We start from the raw sequence: 20,391 nt of genomic DNA, 5'->3' as shown, positions 1-20,391 counted from the left end.
TGTCACATCTTTCTCCTCATTCAAAGTCTCCTCGGCCTCTCTGTGAGCCGACCCATATTTCCCGCTCGCTCCTCTCTCACGGCTCGCACGCGTTCATTATTAATGTGATAATTATCGGCAGCAGACGAGGTGAGATCATGGCCCGCAGAAGTATAAATAACCGGGGAGATGTAATGTGAGTTTTAATGAAAAGTGTGGCTTTGATGGATGTTCGGCTGTCGCAGGTGAGAGGAGCTCCGGGCGGGAGATGACCTCATGCTTTAAGACCGGGGGGTTCTCAATCCGGGGCACCGGGGCCGCTGCTGGTACGCAGGCTCCCTCTGGTGCTAATTACCAGTGTTTGGGAGTTCAGTTTATTCTCGTTTAGTGGTGGAGTACGGGTTCAGTCCTGTTCAGGAATAGTCGTTTCTATGTTAACCCAGTGGCATAGGAATAATGAACCCCTGAAAAAGCAAGTGCACCAATTAGTCCGGTTCACTAGGTTTAGATTTCCTCTGTTGTGGGATCTTCGTGGAGAGGATGAAAACTACACTGGACAGTGGATTCTAAGCAAGTAAAAAATGTCTTACTTTAAGAAATACGTTCTTATTTTTTCCCTAAAAAGTAATGTCTTGTCTAGCAAAGTTGTATTGAGAAAAAAAATCTTGTTTTAGGAAATAAAGTCTAGCCTTTTCTTGTTCAGATAAATTTGCTAAAAACATGCTAATTTTTCTTGTAACAAGAAAAACTTTTTGAATCTTCTTCAGCTTTAGACAAAGAATATTTTTTCTTATTTTAAGAAAAACTAAGATCACAACAACTCTTAATGTAAGAACTGATTCTCACAGAGAGATAATACATTCCATTCTTTAAAGTGGGCGGCTCGGTGGCACAGCGGTTAGAGCCTCAGATTCACAGCTCAAAGGTCCTGGGTTCGATTCCCAAAGGGGCCTTTCTGTGTGGAGCATGTTCTCCCCATGTCTCCCACTAAAATAATAATAATAATAATAATGATGCATTGTTTTTATATAGCGCTTTTCTGGACACTCAAAGACGCTTTACATTGCACTATTCGTTCACTCCATACTCGGTGGTGGTAAGCTACTATTGTAGCCACAGCTGCCCTGGGGTAGAAGCGAGGCAACCAGTCTGCGCCATCGGCCCCTCCGACCACCACCAACCACTCACTCACTCACTACATTCGCTAGGCTTCCTGGTGTTACCAAATGGTCTCCCATCCAAGTACCGACCAGGCCCTTCCCTGCTTAGCTTCCAAGGTCTGACGGGATTGGGCATAGCAAAGGCGGTATGACCACAAAACAAAACATGTACAATAGGTGAATCCTCCAGCCAGGTGATTCTGACCATCAGCCTGGCTCCACATCATGGAGACGGGTCTCCAGGCGCGGGCAATACTTTCCTTAAATATTAGTATTTATTAAGAACATTTTGCTCAAAAATGTGTGTAATTTAGAACATTTTACTTAAATCAAGCAACGTTTAAGTAAAATACCCACAATTTTTCACTAAATAAGAATGTTTTCCTTAAATTATTCCATTTTCTGAGGACATTTTGCTTAATTCTAGCTATTTATTTGCTTAAACTTAGTGTTTCTTTCTTGTTTTATGATGAGAAAAATATTCTAGAAATAAGAATTCTTGCAAGAAAAAAATGCTGACCCCATTGGCAGAATGTTTTCCTTAAAACAAGACAAAATGTCTTATTTTAAGATTTTTTTTCCTTGTTTTTAGTCGGGCACTTTTTGCAGTGTATATATTCTTGGAAACCTTATGATATGAGCAATGAGAAATGCTTACGTTTCCATTTGCCTTTGTCACTTGGTGATTTTGTGCTTATACATTTTTTCCATTAGAGTAAATGGGAAGTTTTGGTCATCGCTACGGCAACACTGTGAAACATATGACAAGAGTTTCATTCACTTTTTTGATTGGAACGACCGATGGAATTTTCTGCCAAATTTTGTGAATTTCTGCATTTTTTTACTCCTCATATAAATAAATAATAATAATACATTTTATTTGTGGACGCCTTTCAAAATTCCCAAGGTCACCTCACAGACTCATAGAAATGGCAGAAGGTCAATAATATGGTAGGAGAAAATACAAGGGAGGAAAATGTTATATGTAATATGTAAGTGTTATTAACGCGGTTTAAAAAAAAAAAAAAATTACATATCAGAGCGAATGGACACATTGTTTTTCTGAATGCTTATTTCAGGGGTTCTCAAGCTTTTTTGGCTGGGGCCCCAAAAACTGACACGTAAACAACTCGGGACCCCCATTTTAAAAAGTTATTGCCTCCTACGCTACTTTAGGCCAACATTTACAAACCAAGTTAATGTATTTAAATAGTTTATCCATCCATTCATCCATCCATCCAGCCATCCATCCATCCATCCATCCATCCATTTTCTTCCGCTTTATCCGGGGCCAGGTCGCGGGGGCATCAGTCTCAGCAGAGATACCCAGACTTCCCGGTCCACACACACTTCCTCCAGCTGTTCTGACCCCGAGGCGACACCAGGCCAGCTCGGAGACATAGTCCCACCAGCGTGTCCTGGGTCTTCCACAAGGCCTTGTCCCCAATAGTTTATTTTTGATTAAATTAATGGATTTAACAAACTATTGTTTTACACTCAAAAATATGCTAAAACCAGTAGCATTTTTCCCTCACGACCTCCCGAGGGGTCCCGACCCCCACTTTGGGAACCACTGGCTTAGCCAAGTTTTCAAAAATATACACTCTCCACAAAAATCCTGCCCGAGTCAACCACAGACAAAAGAATGGAGTAGTGGTTTTGACCAATAAGGGGACTGGCTAGGAGCTAGAAATGCTGTCTGCAAAACTCCAGGAAATGCCTTTGTTAATTACACCTTGGCTTATTCATAAAACCCCAGTGAGTTTTCATCAGCAGGTTTGGCTACTTTAATGGTGACTTTAATGGTGTAAATGATGTTTAGGCCAAATCAATCCGTTCTCCTTCTGGGAGATCTGCCTGGATCAGTTATGTGGAAACTTTATGACCCGAGGGCCACACTGAGCTTGCACTCTTGTTTAATAGCAGGTTTTCAGTTTATCAAACAAATACAATTTACAAATAGACTGTAAACCTAAACTAAGCCTAAACTACAAGAAAATAAAAGAATAAAAACACATCAGTGAGAGCAGTGGTTTCGAGGCCAATGCAACATAGTATAGTGTCAGTGATCATTAGGTTTAAATACTTTAGGGGCCAGATTAAAATGCTAAATGGGTCACATGTGGTCCCCGGGCCTTACTTTGCCCACCTGCAGGTCGTGAGGCGGGATTCTCTGGCAAAAAAAAAACAAAACAGCCTGCCTGACTCGACTACATGGCAAATTACCTTTTTTTTCTCCCACTGGGATTAAACTTGTGTGAAGTTAGCCCCCCCATAGTGTCCGATTTGCTTCAAAATGGCGTCATTCGTTTGTGCTTCGTTTGTGCACGTTTGTTTGTTTTTGTCTTTGTTCAGGTCTTGGTTTGGTTCTTAGTCTTGATCTTTGTTTGGTTCTTAGTCTAGATCTTCGTTCAGGTCTTGGTCTGGTCTTGGTTTGGTTCTTTGTCTTGCTCTTTGTTCAGGTCTTGGTCTGGTCTTGGTTTGGTTCTTAGTCTTGATCTTTGTTTGGTTCTTAGTCTAGATCTTCGTTCAGGTCTTGGTCTGGTCTTGGTTTGGTTCTTAGTCTTGATCTTTGTTCAGGTCTTGGTTTGGTTCTTAGTCTTGATCTTTGTTCAGGTCTTGGTCTGGTCTTGGTTTGGTTCTTTGTCTTGCTCTTTGTTCAGGTCTTGGTCTGGTCTTGGTTTGGTTCTTAGTCTTGATCTTTGTTCAGGTCTTGGTCTGGTCTTGGATTGGTTCTTAGTCTTGATCTTTGTTCAGGTCTTGGTCTGGTCTTGGTTTGGTTCTTTGTCTTGATCTTTGTTCAGGTCTTGGTCTGGTCTTGGTTTGGTTCTTAGTCTTGATCTTTGTTCAGGTCTTGGTCTGGTCTTGGTTTGGTTCTTTGTCTTGATCTTTGTTCAGGTCTTGGTCTGGTCTTGGTTTGGTTCTTAGTCTTGATCTTTGTTCAGGTCTTGGTCGGGTCTTGGTCTAGTCTGGGTCTGGTCTGCTACAAACGAATGACACCATTTTGAAGCAAATCGGACACTATGGGGGGGCGAACTTCACACAAGTCAGATACTTGTATAGTTTAGCTAAAAACAATTGCTTGATAAAAAAAAAAAGTATTCATAATAAGTGTCTTTTACCCATAAATCTTACATAAACGCTGGGATTAAAGCGACATGACTCTCAGTATTTTGAGTGGGATGTTCTTTTGTAGCATAGACCAGTGGGATCATTAGACGTATTTTTATGTGCCCACTGTTCGGGTCTTGGTTCGGGTCTTGGTCTGGACCCTGGAAAGCTGGACCGGGATTAAAGATCCTAAAAAAGCAACTAGTCATAAACTATGTTGACTTTAACCTCTTAATCCCCACCTGAACCTTGTCTCCAGTATTTCTTTACCCACATCTAAAAGCTTCTTGAAAAAAGTGTCAAAATAGCGACAAAAAATTGACAAAAACGAGGATTAAAAAGCCACAAATGAGCAAATGGCCAAAAGTAACAGAAAATGCTTGAAAAAAAAAAGATTCAAAACTTATTTTCAGTGATCAATGAATACAATACACAAGAAATAAGAAAACTTTGTAGCAGGAGTCATTTTATCACATCTTAATAGGCCAAGTTGTCAAGTGCGATTCAAAATCTGTCCACAAGATGGTGCTGAATCCTCACATTGATCCAGGCCTGTCCTTCCCCTTTGCTGCTCTGAACTGTTTTTCCTCTGTGTTGACGCGCAGGTTTACGGGGCCAGGACTGAAGAGGTCTCACCCTGGACCCGAGTCCCGCAACAACAAGCCCCCGGAGCCCGTCATCAGCCAGATCATAGACAAACTCAAGCACATCAACCAGGTAAGACGGCAGGGAGGGCCCCATACGAGCACTGAGGGCCCCATATGAGCACCGAGCGGCGTTTCACACACCAAGAGACTCTTTAAGACGCTCCAGACTGTTCTTTTGAGTCTTTTTTTGATGAAAGGTAGCTTTTGGGTGGAGAAAGTTGGCTAATGATTTAGATAGATAGATAGATAGATAGATAGATAGATAGATAGATAGATAGATAGATAGATAGATAGATAGATAGATAGATAGATAGATAGATAGATAGATAGATAGATAGATAGATAGATAGATCATTTTACACTCTTTTTAGACCCGTCTCTGTCCTAGTTTGATATAATAGTAGTAGTTGAGTCGGGACCATTGCCTTAACCTCTTAACTCCCGTAACCGAGTGCATTTTCTCCAGTTCAGCTTTACCCAAATCCATAAGGTCACAGCCTCTAGGCCAGAGAAATGCCTCATTTGAAAAACTCATCTAAATGGAGCTTATTTCCTCTCGTTGCCATGTTCTCCACAGCTGCATAAAATTACAACAAAACAGTTCAAATTAAAAACACATCAACATGAAAATGAATCAATTACAGTAAAAGGCAAGAGTGTAGATAAAATACTTGTACTGTCATATGCACGGGTAAAAAGAACTGTTTTCAGCCTGGATTTGAACATTGTCAGAGTTGAGGCCTGTCTCACATCCTCATGAAGACTGTTCCAGATTTTAGCTTTGGTCTCACCGTGTTTAGTCCTGACTCTGGGAACCACCAGGAGGCCCCTCCCTGTGGTTCTCAGGGCCCGAGATGGTTCACACGGCTGTAACATGTCAGAGATGGACTTCGGCGTTAAACCATGAAAAGACTTGAGCTGTTTTAAAGTCTATTCTCTGAGCGACAGGAAGCCAGTGCAGAGACCGGAGCACTGGACTAATATGGTCGTGTTTCCTGGTTCTGGATGTTCTGCAGCTCTAACAGTGAGCAGCCGTTACAGTATCTAACCTGCTGGAGACAAATGCATGGATAAGTCTCTCTAAGTCTGGCTTTGACACCATTCCTCTGATCTTAGCCATGTTATTCAGATGGTAAAAAGCTGCTGATGTTATTGCTTTTTTATTGGGTTTTTGTCACATTTTCGTTGCGTTTTCATCACCCAGTTTGTCACTTTATCACTTCTTTTTTGTCAGGTTTTTAATCCTCGTTTTGGCCTCAATTTTGTTGTGTTTTCATCACATTTTTGTCAGTTTTTCCATCGTTTTTTGGTTCATTTTCATCCTGGTTTTTGTCTCATTTTTGTCGCTATTTTGACACTTTGTTTCCAGCAGCTTTTTGATTTGGGTAAAGCCAAACTGGAGAAAATGCTCTGTTCAGATGGGGGTTAAGAGGTTAAAGCCGTGGTAGGCAAGTTTGCAAAGTAAAGCATCACTTTCTACAAATGCCAGTGTTGTACTTCACATACTTCCTAAATGGGTGTTTTGCTGAGAAGCTTTAGCCTCTTACCCCCCACCTTAACCGGGCACATTTTCTCCTGTTTTGTAGGTCTTAGCTTTCAAATTTCTCTTCAGTTGAGAAGCTTTTAGATTTGAGTAAAGCCGGAGAAAATGCACTAGGATCAGGCAGGGTTGAAGGAATTGACTGTATATTTCCCATTCTACAGTATTAAACAGATAATTTGCCTCGCCCTGGCCTAAAGGAAGACCGAAGCGAAGATTTATGGATACAGTAGGAGCTGATGTGAAGCTCGTCGTTATCACTGGAAAACACATTTACAACAGCAACCTCGTGGGAGAGCTCAAGACAGACATAAAGGACATAAAGGAAGAGCATTCAGAGCAAACTATACAGGAGGAATTGATTGATTTGCATCTGAACTTCTGGCATCTTTATTCACTGGCTTTTGTTTTTGTCACTTTAGCTGCACCGATGTCTCTCCGTTCTCGTCTTTCTTTCTACCTTTTTGAAGGACTCCACAGATTTGTCTCCTTCAGAAGTTGTTTTGCCGAGTTCTCCTTTCTTCTTTCGTGCCTTTTGTTGTCGTGACATTGCGGTTGTTGGAGGACACGGAGTTTGCCGGTGATGAAGGCTGATGCGTTCGCTCCACTGTGTCCCAGCTGTTACGCTTTCTTTTCTCTCCTCGCCTTTATCGTCCCGGTAGAAAGCCAGATTTGAAGTAGTTTGAAAGTTTGAGAGATGCTTGTAATAGTATTTCCTCACAGGCAATTTTTGTATTTTCAAAAGAACTGAAAATCCGCCGTTTTGTTGTGAGGGATTAAGATTCTTCCGACTTCACTGTGTGGGTGAATATGCTGCTGAAAGTCGTTTTTTTCAGAATTGCTGCATAAGGAAAGTTTACAGAGAGGGAAAGTACCCAAAATGAAATGTGGACCTAATAAATCTATATCATATAATGCTAGCTAGCGTGCGTTATTTTCATATAACCGCACAGTTGGGCTGCACAATATATCTAAAGAAATATATTGTATTCTGGTGTTCTAGACTTAAAACTGTTTATTATACAGCTCTTCACAAGTAGAACGCTCCATTGACTTCAATGGGATTTTCTAACGTTCTACCTGTCATTAATATCTGATGGAGGACTTCTGAAAGAAATAATGACGGCTGCCAATGGCTACGGAGTTTGTGCTTGTATTATCATTATTACATTATCCCTTATGTAATGCACTTTTCGCAATTTGTTTAATCCTTACGCCTTAAAGTGATAGTCCGTAAGTTTGCAAAGTGAGGAGAGATAGAGTCAAATTCCTCCCCTCTTTAACCAGAAAGCACTTTTTAGTTTGCAAAGTGAGGAGAGCAGGAACAGAATTTTCAGAAGTAAACGATCAAGCTCCTCCCCCTTCTTTCCTGATTGGACCAGACACAGGAAAGCTCGTCTCATTGGTCAAAGTGGTATCCCGTTTATCCCATGTGTTGCCCTCGCGGGTCATTTTGACCCGCTGTCATGTTCCGGGCATTTGGATGCAAAGTGACACAAGGGGGCGCCCTTCCAACCTTCTCAGTGTAAATGTGAGTTGACTTTCTTCAGAGTGAGACTTTAGGTCAGACACCATGAGTGACAGTAACATGACGCTAAATACAGTGAGCTCTTTGTTTCCCGTAAAAAGGCTGAGGCCTCATTGCTCTTCAGTCACAGACTGAGAAGTGAAGAAGGAAGTCATGGAGCTTCTGCTTTAGACAGAACTTCAGACTTCTGCTGCAGGTAAGAGTCATATCTTATTCTGAAACTCAAATATGTAGTAAAAACATAATATATGGAAAATTATTATTACAATTACAAACAGAAACATATTTGAAAATCCCGTATATAATATATATATATATATATTTAATTTACTCTCATTCTAAATAAGAAAACCCAAACAAACCCTAACCATTTGTATCTGCTGTAAAGTCATGTTTGTCACAGTTCCTCTGAGTCGTGGTGGGTCATGGTGGACCATGACAGATGTGGACAGGACTGTAGTAGATCTACTTTTACTTTGGAGAAAATAGTTACTATAGAAACTGTTGAAGAAATGAACCTCACGAGCTTCTTCTGTAACATCTGTCCACATCAGTCCTGCTGCACCACGACTCAGAGGAACTGGGACAAACATGACTTTACAGCAGATACAAATGACCTGGATTTGTTTTTTGTGTGTTTTTTTTTAGAATGAGAGTAAATTAAAAAAAATGTTTTTTTGATTAGATACAGGATTTTCAAATATTTTTCTTTTTGTAATTGTTATAATAATTTTCCATATATTATGTTTTTACTCCATATTTGAGTTTCAGAATATGACATGACTCTTACATGCAGCAGAAGTCTGAAGTTCTGTCTAAAGCAGAAGCTCCATGACTTCCTTCTTCACTTCTCAGTCTGTGACTGAAGAGCAATGAGGCCTTAGCCTTTTTACTGCAAACAAAGAGCTCACTGTATTTAGCGTCATGTTACTGTCACTCATGTCTGACCTAAAGTCTCACTCTGAAGAAAGTCAACTCACATTTACACTGAGAGGGTTGGAAGGGCGCCCCCTTGTGTCACCTGGCATCCAAATGCCCGGAACATGACAGCGGGTCAAAATGACCCGCGAAGTGTCTGAAATCAGCGACGGGAGGGACTTTTGAAAAAATACTATTATTTTATTACCTCACATTTCAGATCCAGACGGTCAATTATAAAATCTATCAATTAAATTTGTAAAACATTGAACACATTAACCCGAACAATGTGGCTATATTAAAGATGTAATAAATATTGTTACAAGTCACATCGATGGTGCCAAAACATCTGCACTGTTGGTTTTTAATTGAGACTTGTTCACGAATGATAAACAAAAGCGTTTCTCTTCAAGCACATTTTGTTCCCTGCGAGATCTAGTTACACCCAAATAGTGTCCGAAGCCTCCCTCTCGTTCCCATCACTTTTTAATCTAAACACTGGACTTTTTTCTGCGTCTTTGATTCGAAAACACAAAGCCTAAATAAAAAGCTATTGGAACAAGACCCCGGCTGTAATGAAGCGGCTTCGGGCCTAATGTGAAGAGCACTACAGGGAAAGAGTGCAGAGTCTTCCTGTCCCACAGCAGATAAACAGAGAGACATCGGAACAATTACACAAACACAAGCTGCAGATTGGATCACTCACCGCGGCCAGATCAAAGTCAGGGCGGGATTTTGAGGAGCTTCAGAGACAAAATGATGTTTGTTCAAATGTTGTGAAGCAGATGTTGTGGATTGGGACCGAAACAATGTCTTACTTTTTTAATTCTTGAGATAAAAAAAAGACTAGATGAGTTTTTAAATGTTCACTGATCAACGGCTGATGTGTCACTCCCACATTTCAGAACAAAGACATCAAATACTTTTGGTCGAACCCTTAAAACGGACAAACAGGCCTGTCACGATAACAAAATCTGAAGTTCGATTTATTGAGGCAGGAAAATGCGTTCCCGAGGGCCATCATGACCCATTGACATAACATGGTTGGCACGGCAACAGGTGTTTACCTCCGTCTATGTCACTTCCTGTCATTGTCCATTACGTTTATTAAATGGTGACGTCAAAGCTCTACTTCCGGGTTCACAGATGTGCGAGAAACTACAAAAAAATCTTTATTTCTCAAACTCAACAGAGAGTTACTGAACAGACTTATTTATCAGGCCCATTAGCCAAAAATGCTGAACCTACTGCTATAAAAGTAATATTTACCAAAATCGGTACATCCGTGTTAGCGGAAAAAAATGCTAACGGCCGAGCAGCTACGCTAACCCTGGAGGTACCGACTTTAGTAAATAATACTTTTTTAGCTAATGAGTCTGAGAAATAAGCTGGTTCTGTCACTCTCCGCTGAGTTTCAGAAATATTGATGGTTGTTTTTAAGAGTTTTTTTTATGTTTTTTTCTCGCATATTTGCCGGTCTGCTAGTGCCAGGAAAGGGAAGTCGTGATGTCACACTTAACAAACACATAAGGAACTGAAACTATAAACATCGCAAAAATTGTCAAATTAAAGAAAGCTGAGTAAAAGTTTGTGCAACATCTTAAATATAATTGTGTTTTGGACAAAATTTTGTCTAATGTGTCTAATGTGTCATGTGCACTTTAAAAAAGAAAAAGAAGACATCTCAGTAATCCCTTGTTCTAAAAGTACGTGGTAATATCCTTCATTACACATGAGTTGAAATTAAAATTAAACAGGTTACTTCAGTAAAATTGTTCAAGTATCAACAAAAATAGGGTAAATAATGAGGAAAAATGCAAATAAATGTACTGATGATAAATACTGAGCCTAAAATATATTGTTTTTCTGACTTTAATTATGTACTTGGCGGCACGGTGGCGCAGCGGTTAGCGCTCATGCCTCACAGCTAGAAGGTCCTGGGTTCAATTCCCACCTGGACAGGGCCTTTCTGTGTGGAGCTGGCATGTTCTCCCTGTGTCTGCGTAGGTTTTCTCCGGGTACTCCGGTTTCCCCTACCACTAAAAACATGTACAATAGATTCCCCTCTGGGGCCAGGACTCCCCTGGCATGTTCTCCCTGTGTCTGCGTAGGTTTTCTCCGGGTACTCCGGTTTCCCCTACCACTAAAAACATGTACAATAGATTCCCCTCTGGGGCCAGGACTCCCCTGAAAAAGAGATTCTTAATCTCAGTGGGACTATCCTGGTTAAATAAAGATAAATAAATAAATTATGGTGACAGCCTAAAGACAAATAATTTCAATGTTGTTGTTTTTGTGAGTAAATGGCAACGTTAAAGGCACGGTATCTGAGTTTTTAATAAGTTAAGTTCTGGTCCAAACTCATTCGTAACTCTCAGAACACATTGCTAACATCACAATCTTGAGTTGCACATTTCATAACTTTCAGAGAGCAATACTGTCATGTAATCAGCAACAACTGGGTTTTATTATCAGATACACTGCGCTCAAAGATCTTTATACAGAAATGTCTGCGTTTATGATTTACTGAAAGACTAAACTGATCTTTTGCTCGAAGAAAATGAGGTACAGAGCCTTTAACTCATTGACTGCCATTGACGTCTTTAGGCGTCAATTAGGTTTTTCAGTGGGAACAGCTGCAGCAAAGCCTTGAGCACGTCTGGTGTGAAAATCTTAGTTATTTTTATTGAGTCAGCAGGTGGCAGCAGTGCTCTTTGGATCACAGGTCAGAAATATATAAGCGCGGCCACTTGTTTTGATCTGACGTGATCTCAGACAAGGGAAGGACTATATGGCAACGAGAGGAGGAGAAGATCCAGAGAGAATGGGCGAAACAAAAAGCAAGTTACAGGTTTTTGTGAGCAGTGATGTTTGTGGTAATGGTGGAAAACGGGGATCAAGAAAAAGCGGACCTAACCAAAAAAAGAAAAGCCCCTGACTAGCATGCTAAAAATGCTAACCCCGAGCCTGCATCGGTGGTGCCTTTCACCTCAGTGCACAGAGAGGCAGTTTGTTTTTGCTTCTCTGTTGTGTGAGAGAAGCACATGAGAAAGTGCTTCTGTTTTACAGATGGAAACCACTGTTCAGATGTTTAAGGCGTCACTAAAGCAAAAAATATTAGCGTCATTTCACCTATTTTCTACAGGCGATTACTAAAGAATGGAAAGTGGTACAAACAGATGAAAGAAGAGGGTCTAATCTTTCGTTTGGTTGGTGTTACACAGACCTAGACCTACATTTTCTGAGGTTCTTGAAAAAACAGTAAAAATCCTGAAAACCCTCTGGCAATGGGAAGCTCTCTGATTTGATAATGGCAGTCAATGAGTTATTGCTCAGTAACAACTCGCTAATTGAGTACAGTCACTTAAAACAGTTACTCCAGCACACAGTCATCAGGTCATGTCTCTACAGTAGTCCTCCTCCTCACCCTTTAACCTCTGCGCTCTCATCTGTTCCCCGTGACCCGGCTCTCTGATTGGCCGCCGTCCCTCCCATTTGCTCCACATGTGTTTGGCTCTGGCGGTTCTGGCTCCGGCTCGTTTGATATTTATGCAGATTGGCTTCGCACAGGGGAGCTTTTAATCCCATGCTCTATCAATGCACTGGATTAACTTCTGACAAAAGCCGCTCGCGATTACATTTCTCATCTTCATTAACGCTGTTTACGCCTCAAAGCAACAGAAACACTCGCGCTGTGAATCAAAACAGAAAAGAAAGGACCTCGCAACATCGTTCTTTACGGCGCTGGGTAATCCTATTGTAAATCCTCCCCGGTGACGTTTACAATACACGACTTTATAGTGCCAGGCTTGGGCTTCGGTTGTTTAATATCACATGTCGTCACAATGTAAATACGCGCTCATAGGGCTGGTATGCAGATTTTCATAAAAGTAGATTACACATTTGTCTACATAAAACGGTCCAAGGAGGTAGTAACTTTGGAAATGTTTTTCTTCTGATCAAAAGCAAAAATGCTTTCAAGTCCCGCAGAGCATTCAGAAGTCTGTTGCCGACATGCACACAGCGCCCGCTCTCTGATATCAATGCAAAACACATGGGCTTTTATGAATTAAAGGTTATCAAAGTGATAAGATTTTCTCTGCGTATAAGAAAAGCCTGACAACAGTTGGCATATTCAACATAATTGTGGCCAATAAACCTGTCTTTCGGTTTAAATCTTAAAATAATGTTTACAAAAGGACATTGAATCTGTAAGATTAAGGTCAAGTTTATCTATGAAGCATATTTTTAACAACCATCGCTGCCCAAACACCGGCAGCGAATTAAAAAATACAAAATGAAAATGACAATAAAGGCAAGAAACTATTGTAGTAACACGAACCTGATTAAAGACCAGTGCAAACAAATCAAGAGGAATTTGAAAGTATTCAGAGACAGCAGTGGGAATGATCAATATTAAATGAAAAGATAAGTAGCAATTATGTAGCTAACGGCAAGCTAACAAATCAATACAATCCTAAAGTGTTGGAAAAATGTGGAGAACTCTTTAGTTGTCTTCTGTATCATGAAACTAAATCCAAGGAGGGAATAAACACATTATTGGAACTAGAAGTAGAATAGAAGAACATGGGCCCGATCTTGTGCATCAAAACGGAGACGATAGCGCATTTAAGTGGGTGGAGACACACATTTTCCTCCAACCAGATCGACTCCGCGTCCAGGAGAGGGGTTATGTGGGAGTGGGGGGTGAACATGTGCTTTTGTTTTGCTTCGCGTTCACGCCAAGCGCGGCCGATCCGCGCCACAGCGGACGCTGTAGCTCTTTTTCTCTCGAGACGTGAACCTGGTTTAGCTCACGATGGGGTAAATAAAGTTTTTAGTTTGACCTGTGAGAGCCTAAGGCTTAAGAAAGAACGCAAGATGTAAACGAGGAAGTGAATGTCAGCCGTGTTTCCATCAGTGCAGTCGCCTCCTCTTGTGACGCCCCTCACAGGTGGCGGAGGCGAATGGCACATATAGCGCCACCACAGTGGTTCCCAAAAAGGGGTCCGGGGCCCCCTGGGGGGCCTCAGAGGTACTACAGGGGGGCCCCTAAAGCTTGTCTGCAAACAGGTACAATGTATAAAGTTCATTTTGAAAGGAAAAATACATTTATCTGGACAAACGCACCAGTTTAAACTAGTATTTAGCCGACAGTCATTGCTAGATGTTACTTTTTATGTAATTAATTAATTAGCTGTAACATTATAACATATTATTTTCAGTGGAGTAAATTATTGGCATCCGCACAGTAAAGTGAAGATTACTGCGCGGATTTCGAACTACTCCTGGTATTATTACGCCTTACAATATAGTTCCCCCTTTTATCCGTTTAGAAAATCCACATTGTTTAATTTTGTGTAATTATACTTTGTAGTGTAACACTTCACGTAACCATATTTAAATAGGGAAAACGTGGAAGAGCTTGGTAGCTTCTATCTTGACCTGTTTTGGAGCTATAGAGGAGAGAGGGAGAGGCTAAATGCTAACGCCGTCTGCGCTGTGTTTACATGACTGAAGGCACGGGTGAAGATCAGACAGGTCCTAAAGAACTCGTCAAAGCTAAGGTAAGAACATATCTCAGTATGTAAAAACGGCGGCCTATTCCTTTAAGATGCTGCTGTTTTTGGTGCACTTCCCTGTGGTTGTAATAATTCTCTCTGTGAGAGTAAAACAGTGTTAAAGGCAGGAGAGATGAGCAGCTAGAGTAGTGGCTTTGTGAGTTTAATCCATATTCAGTTTGACATTACTTTCATAAGAAAGACTTTCCAATATGGCGGCCGGTGGCACTTCTCCTCACAATTCCAGCCACCCTGTCTGTGGGATTGAATTTTCCTTCAATGTGAACCTACTTTTTCTCTCTGGTCATTTGGACGCTACAAAATGGCGCAAAAGGATAGTCCACACTCACTTTCTGTCTTATTTACTTTGACATCCAAACACGGGTGTAGTTTCATGTGGTTATATATATATATGCCTCCATTTAGATTAATACGACCTAATATAAGCAAGTGGAAAAACACAGTCTATGCATGTTTTTCTTACACAACATTTAACCATCCCCTGTATACTTTACTGCATGGAAACTCCGCTGTCATCCCTAAACATTTATGTATCTCAGTAACAAAAGCTGGCGGAGGTGAGGGCCCCGTTTAGCGCCCTTTTTTATTATTTTTTACAATGGTCTCTAATGCTGGTAAAGTTTACTGACTCTGCGCGGCGTTTCATGATCCGCAGACGAGCCGTAAACATCTGAAGGCTCCAGAGAAAGTGAAGTTATTTAGTTAAGAGCCCTTTTACGAGGAGCCCGCCTCTTCCTCGTCCTCCGCTGTGCCGGCGAGTTGAAAGACACGCGGTTCAAACGCAAAGGGACTAATTAAGGATTCGATGCGAGATGGGAGGAAGTGCCTAATCGATCGCACGTGACATGTCTATGTAGTGCGCTAAAGGTGAGTGGATCGACTGGTGGCGAGAAGATTAAAACTCCAAGTCCCATAATGCACTGGTGGTTCGAAGTTTAACATCTGGTTGACTGTAAGACCACAAAAGTGACAGTTACAGAGTGGTATCCCAGGCATTTTTATCGTCAAAGAGTCGTAGACCAAGTAGAATGTGTTCAAGCCTTTTCTCATTCGCTTGATCAAGTGGTTGTTGCTTCTTCTACTGCTGAAGTGCTGTGATCTGTTTTTTTCCCTGCATTTTTAACGACCAAAAATTTTTTTTTTTTAAACAATTCAATTTCCTTTTTAAATGGGACTATACGGAGTTTAAAAATGTTAAAATTAAGTATTTTCTTCCCCCTACATGTTCCAGCCATCTCCTACTGTGTAGAATGAGCCCCAACCTGTTCACCACAAATGCCTCTAAAATCCGGTGCTGTCACTCAAAAAGTTGTTACTTCGGGTCTGAAGTGCCGTCATGCACGAGCTTCAAGGGATATTTCAGAATTTCCTAGTTATCCAGAGTGTTGCTGATTTCTGGAGATATTTTTTTTGGTAATTCATGCAGTTCTTATGTTTAAAGAGTTTCGTGGTGCTCAGCTAGCCTGCATTAAAAACAGTGTGACCCACTCCACAGAGCACCTGAGGCAAATCACTTATAACACCAGACTAACCATATAAATGTCTGTGTCGATAGAATAATGTTTGGAATATAACTGACCTTGCATCACATGAATGATCGTATTTTGAGGGACTATTTTCTAGCAGATCACTCTGCCGCTGCGTAGCTTATACAACCACGAAGCTGATGCTGCTCAAATATAAGTTATTTTAAATGCAAAATGGTTAAAATTACTCCATCGACTCAGACATTTATATGGTTAGTCTGGTGTTATAAGTGATTTGCCTCAGGTGCACTGTGGAGCGGGTCAGACTGTTTTTAATGCAGGCTAGCTGATACCATAGAAATGTGCTAGCCTTGTACTAGCCTAGCGCCACGAAACTCTTTAAATATAAGAACTGCATGAATTACAAAAAAACATCTCCAGAAATCAGCCACACTCTGGATAACTAGGAAATGAGGCCCTATGTCAAAAATACTGAAATATCCCTTTACTATAGAAGCTGCAGATACATGTATGACCTGAGGTGGCAGTAGTGAGTATAAAATGGCCAACTTGCATCTAGTCCCTTTAAATTACCAATACCGGACATTCAATAAATACAAACAACAAAGTACAAATCCATACAACCATCTGTCTCCATCTGTCTGCTTTTTTTCAATTAATAAAAATGGTTATTTTCCAGCTATAAAGGCAAGATTGGTCATTGTACAGTCTCTTTTATTATGTAATTGAGCATCTCTGTAACCCACTAAACAAAGGGTAACATTCAATATTTTTGAAACTACTGTTACTACTTCACGCCCAAAATCCATCCCAGGACCCGCTCTGAGCTGTTAAAGTGTGTGCAAGCTGAAAGGGAGTGCTTGTTTCCATTGTTTTATTGTGTTTTATCGTGTCATTCCCGCTGCTGCCTGCAGAGGGCGCTCCAGGCCAATTTTGAAATCCTGACCAGCCCAGTCTCTCACCCCGCACTGTCTTTATTATTTCATAAAGGCAGTAAAAACAGGGGGAGTCTGTGTGGCTGTTACGGCGAGTGCTTTCACGTCAGATGAGAAGATTAAGCTCAGAGATGACGAAGTGTGTGAAGAGCTTTTTGGGAGCTGTTGCCACCAAAGAAGATCCAAAGATTACCTTAAGATGTGGCAGCTTTATGACATGGGGGAAAAAGCTCTCACTTTTTCTGCTGCATACCTTTCCTCTATCCTTTCTCCCTTTGAAACGTGATTATTTAGTTTCTGGCTTGTGCCTTTGGACCTAATCAGCGCTGGCTTCTCGCTGCCTGTTCTGACCCAGTTTGCCGTTTGCGCGCTTGTGTCATGAAGTAATTGGGGGGGGGGGGGGGCTGCGGCGGAGGGAAGGTGGGGAGGGGGGGAACCTGGGACTTTTCCAAACAATTCGCTTCCTGCTAAATCTAAATCCCCTCTGCTGCTCGCTCCTCGGAGGCTGAGTGCTCCGTACAATGCAGCTCTGCAGGAAGCATGTCATTTCTCACACTGTCAGCTGTGACTGGACGATCAGCAGAAATATATAGCTTTGTGTCGACGGCTGAGCTAAACACCAAATGTAAGTAGTGGTAGCAGAGCGGTGGTGGTGGTGGGGCATAGGTCCATTATATACAACATAATGGTAGGAAGCACGACATTCCTCACTTTGTCAACACTGTATGGACAAAAAAGGTTAAGTAGCAGCAATTGAGGGAGTTGTGGTTGTACTATCAGATGTGGCGGCAACTGTTACACACCGTGGAGATCTACTAAAGGCATTTACTGTTGCCTGACTAAAAGGAAGTATCTAACGACATCTCAGCGAATACCCAAGGAACTAGCATTACGGACAACTCGTATTCCCAGAGCATCAGGCCTACAACAAGGCAAAAGTTTGCTCTACAAACGGGAGTCAAACAGCTACATAACATAATTTAAAGCAGTACGCGTTTACCTTAATAAATCCTTTTCGTAGTCCCTGTGGGGGTAATACAAGTGTTAATGGGATGATTGGAGGGTCTTTCATCTCCCCCTGGTGTCTCTGGCCAGAAAACCGTGTTTGCAACTTGACTGCTACCGGGTCGGAGTCACCAGTACACACTAATGGAATCACGAAGAAGAAGCTAACAGGCTAACGGGCAAAGCTAACAGTATTTACAGCCAAGTTTGAGTGAAAACAATTATTTCCATTGTATAATTGGATGTAGAATAGCCCTCTCTCCCTTCGCCTTTTCTGTCAGCGTAGTATTTACTCTCCAAGACAATTAATAAAAAATCGCAACTTGCTACGACACCTGCAGTTGCGCTTATGGCCTCGAGGGGCAAGCGTTACTTAGTACTGCTTTAAACATCAGACTATTACCGAGCAGATGCATTTACCCTAAGCACAGTGATATGAGAGCATAAAGGAGTCGTTTATGTCCTGCTAAAGTGAACAACAGCGCTGAACCTGGACCGATGTGAACCGTGGTGTGAACATGGACTCACCCGGAGCATTGAGGAGCATCGTCTTTGTTTAGCCTCATTGAAACTCCATAAACACACAGCAGCTTCGGACTTCATCTTGTGTCGCCTGCGAAAAGTCCCGTTTTGAGGAGTCGTCCAAAAAAACAAAGATTATCTGTATAATCCACCAGGGGTTTGCTAGTTTCCCATAGTGTTTTCAGAGACCGCGTGCGAGTGAAAGTAACCAATGAGGAGTCTTCAGCGCGGGGAGCGTGTTCTGTGATAGGCCTGGACTCAGTCCAGGAGCCAAGTGTGTGTGATGTATATGTGTTGGAGGCGGGCCATCTATCAATCACTGTCATATTTCGTGTGCGTTCTCGGGACTAATCATAACTAGCTTTAATTTTGTTCTTGTGTTAAAAAATGTGATCAGATGTATAAAACTGTAATGATTATACACAGTATTGACATTGGGCAATTAGTTGTATAAAATTTAAAGCAGAACTAAGTAACTTGTTTGCCTTAATAAATCCTTCGTAGTCCCTGTGGGGGTAATACAAGGGTTTATGGGATGATTGGGGGGTCTTTCATCTCCCCCTGGTGTCTCTGGCCAGATAACCATGTTTGCAACTTGACTGCCTCTGGACCGGAGCCACCAATACACACTAATGGAATCACGAAGAAGAAGCTAACAGGCTAACGGGCAAAGCTAGCAGTATTTACAGCCAAGTTTGAGTGAAAACAATTATTTCCATTGTATAATTGGATGTAGAATATCCCTCTCTCCCTTCGCCTTTTCTGTCAGCGCAGTATTTACTCTCCAAGACAATTAATAAAAAATCGCAACTTGCTACGACACCTGCAGTTGCGCTTATGGCCTCGAGGGGCAAGCGTTACTTAGTACTGCTTTAAACATCAGACTATTACCGAGCAGATGCATTTACCCTAAGCACAATGATATGAGAGCATAAAGGAGTCGTTTATGTCCTGCTAAAGTGAACAACAGCGCTGAACCTGGACCGATGTGAACCGTGGTGTGAACATTGACTCACCCGGAGCATTGAGGAGCATCGCGTCCTTACGTCTGTTTAGCCTCATTGAAACTCCATAAACACACGGCAGCTTCGGACTTCATTTTGAGGAGTCGTCCAAAGAAACGTAAGAATATTCGTATAATCCACCGGTTTTGCTAGTTTCCCATAGTGTTTTCAGAGACCGCGTGCGAGTGAAAGTAACCAATGAGGAGTCTTCAGCGTGGGGAGCGTGTTCTGTGATAGGCCTGGACTCAGTCCCGGAGCCAAGTGTGTGTGATGTATATGTGTTGGAGGCGGGCCATCTATCAATCACTGTCATATTTCGTGTGCGTTCTCGGGACTAATCATAACTAGCTTTAATTTTGTTCTTGTGTTTATGGGATGATTGGGGGGTCTTTCATCTCCCCCGGTGTCTCTGGCCAGAACCACACTTGCAACTTGACTGCCACCGGACCGGAGCAACCAATACACACTTATAGAATCACGAAGAAGAAGCTAAAATTATAACGGGCAAAGCTAACTGCGGGCTAGCGTCACTTTAAACTGTATTTACAGCCAAGCTTGTGTGAAAACAATTATTTCCATTGTGTAAATGAATGTACAACATCCCTCTCTCCCTTCCCCTTTTCTGTCAGCGTAGGATTTACTCTCCAAGACAATTAAAAAGTAAAAAAAAAACGCATCTTGCTACGACACTTGCAGTTGCGCTTATGGCTCATAGGGGCAAGAATTTCTTCATTCTCGTCACAAAATGATAGGAGGTGCTTAGACCTACTAGTTCATTTAGACCAGCCATCCCTTACCATGAGGAATAATTATATGACTTTTCAAGCTTCTTGTAAATGGTTTTGCATTATTCAGCGATGCACCATCAGCCTTTCTGACCTGCACCAACCATTCAATCACACACTACACTCACAAATAGGCAATGTGGTCGAGGAGTCTTGCCTGAGGACACAACGGCAGATTGCACCAAAAC

At 41.6% G+C, this 20,391-nt stretch overlaps 1 protein-coding gene across 1 annotated transcript in view; it reads left to right on the top strand.

Annotated features, from left to right (window-relative positions):
• The window catches only part of gpc3 (glypican 3), a 414,131-nt gene that overhangs the window by 294,370 nt on the left and 99,370 nt on the right, over positions 1-20,391 (top strand). Inside the window, exon 7 of the mRNA XM_079556226.1 lies at positions 4,856-4,967. Coding sequence (XP_079412352.1) covers positions 4,856-4,967 — 112 coding nt within the window. The remainder of the gene's footprint in view (positions 1-4,855; positions 4,968-20,391) is intronic.

This window comes from Gobius niger (genome assembly GCF_951799975.1).
Source record: "Gobius niger genome assembly, chromosome: 5".
Taxonomy (NCBI): domain Eukaryota; kingdom Metazoa; phylum Chordata; class Actinopteri; order Gobiiformes; family Gobiidae; genus Gobius; species Gobius niger.
The sequence above is the reverse complement of the archived record's forward strand: the minus strand, read 5'-3'. Positions and strand labels throughout refer to the sequence as shown.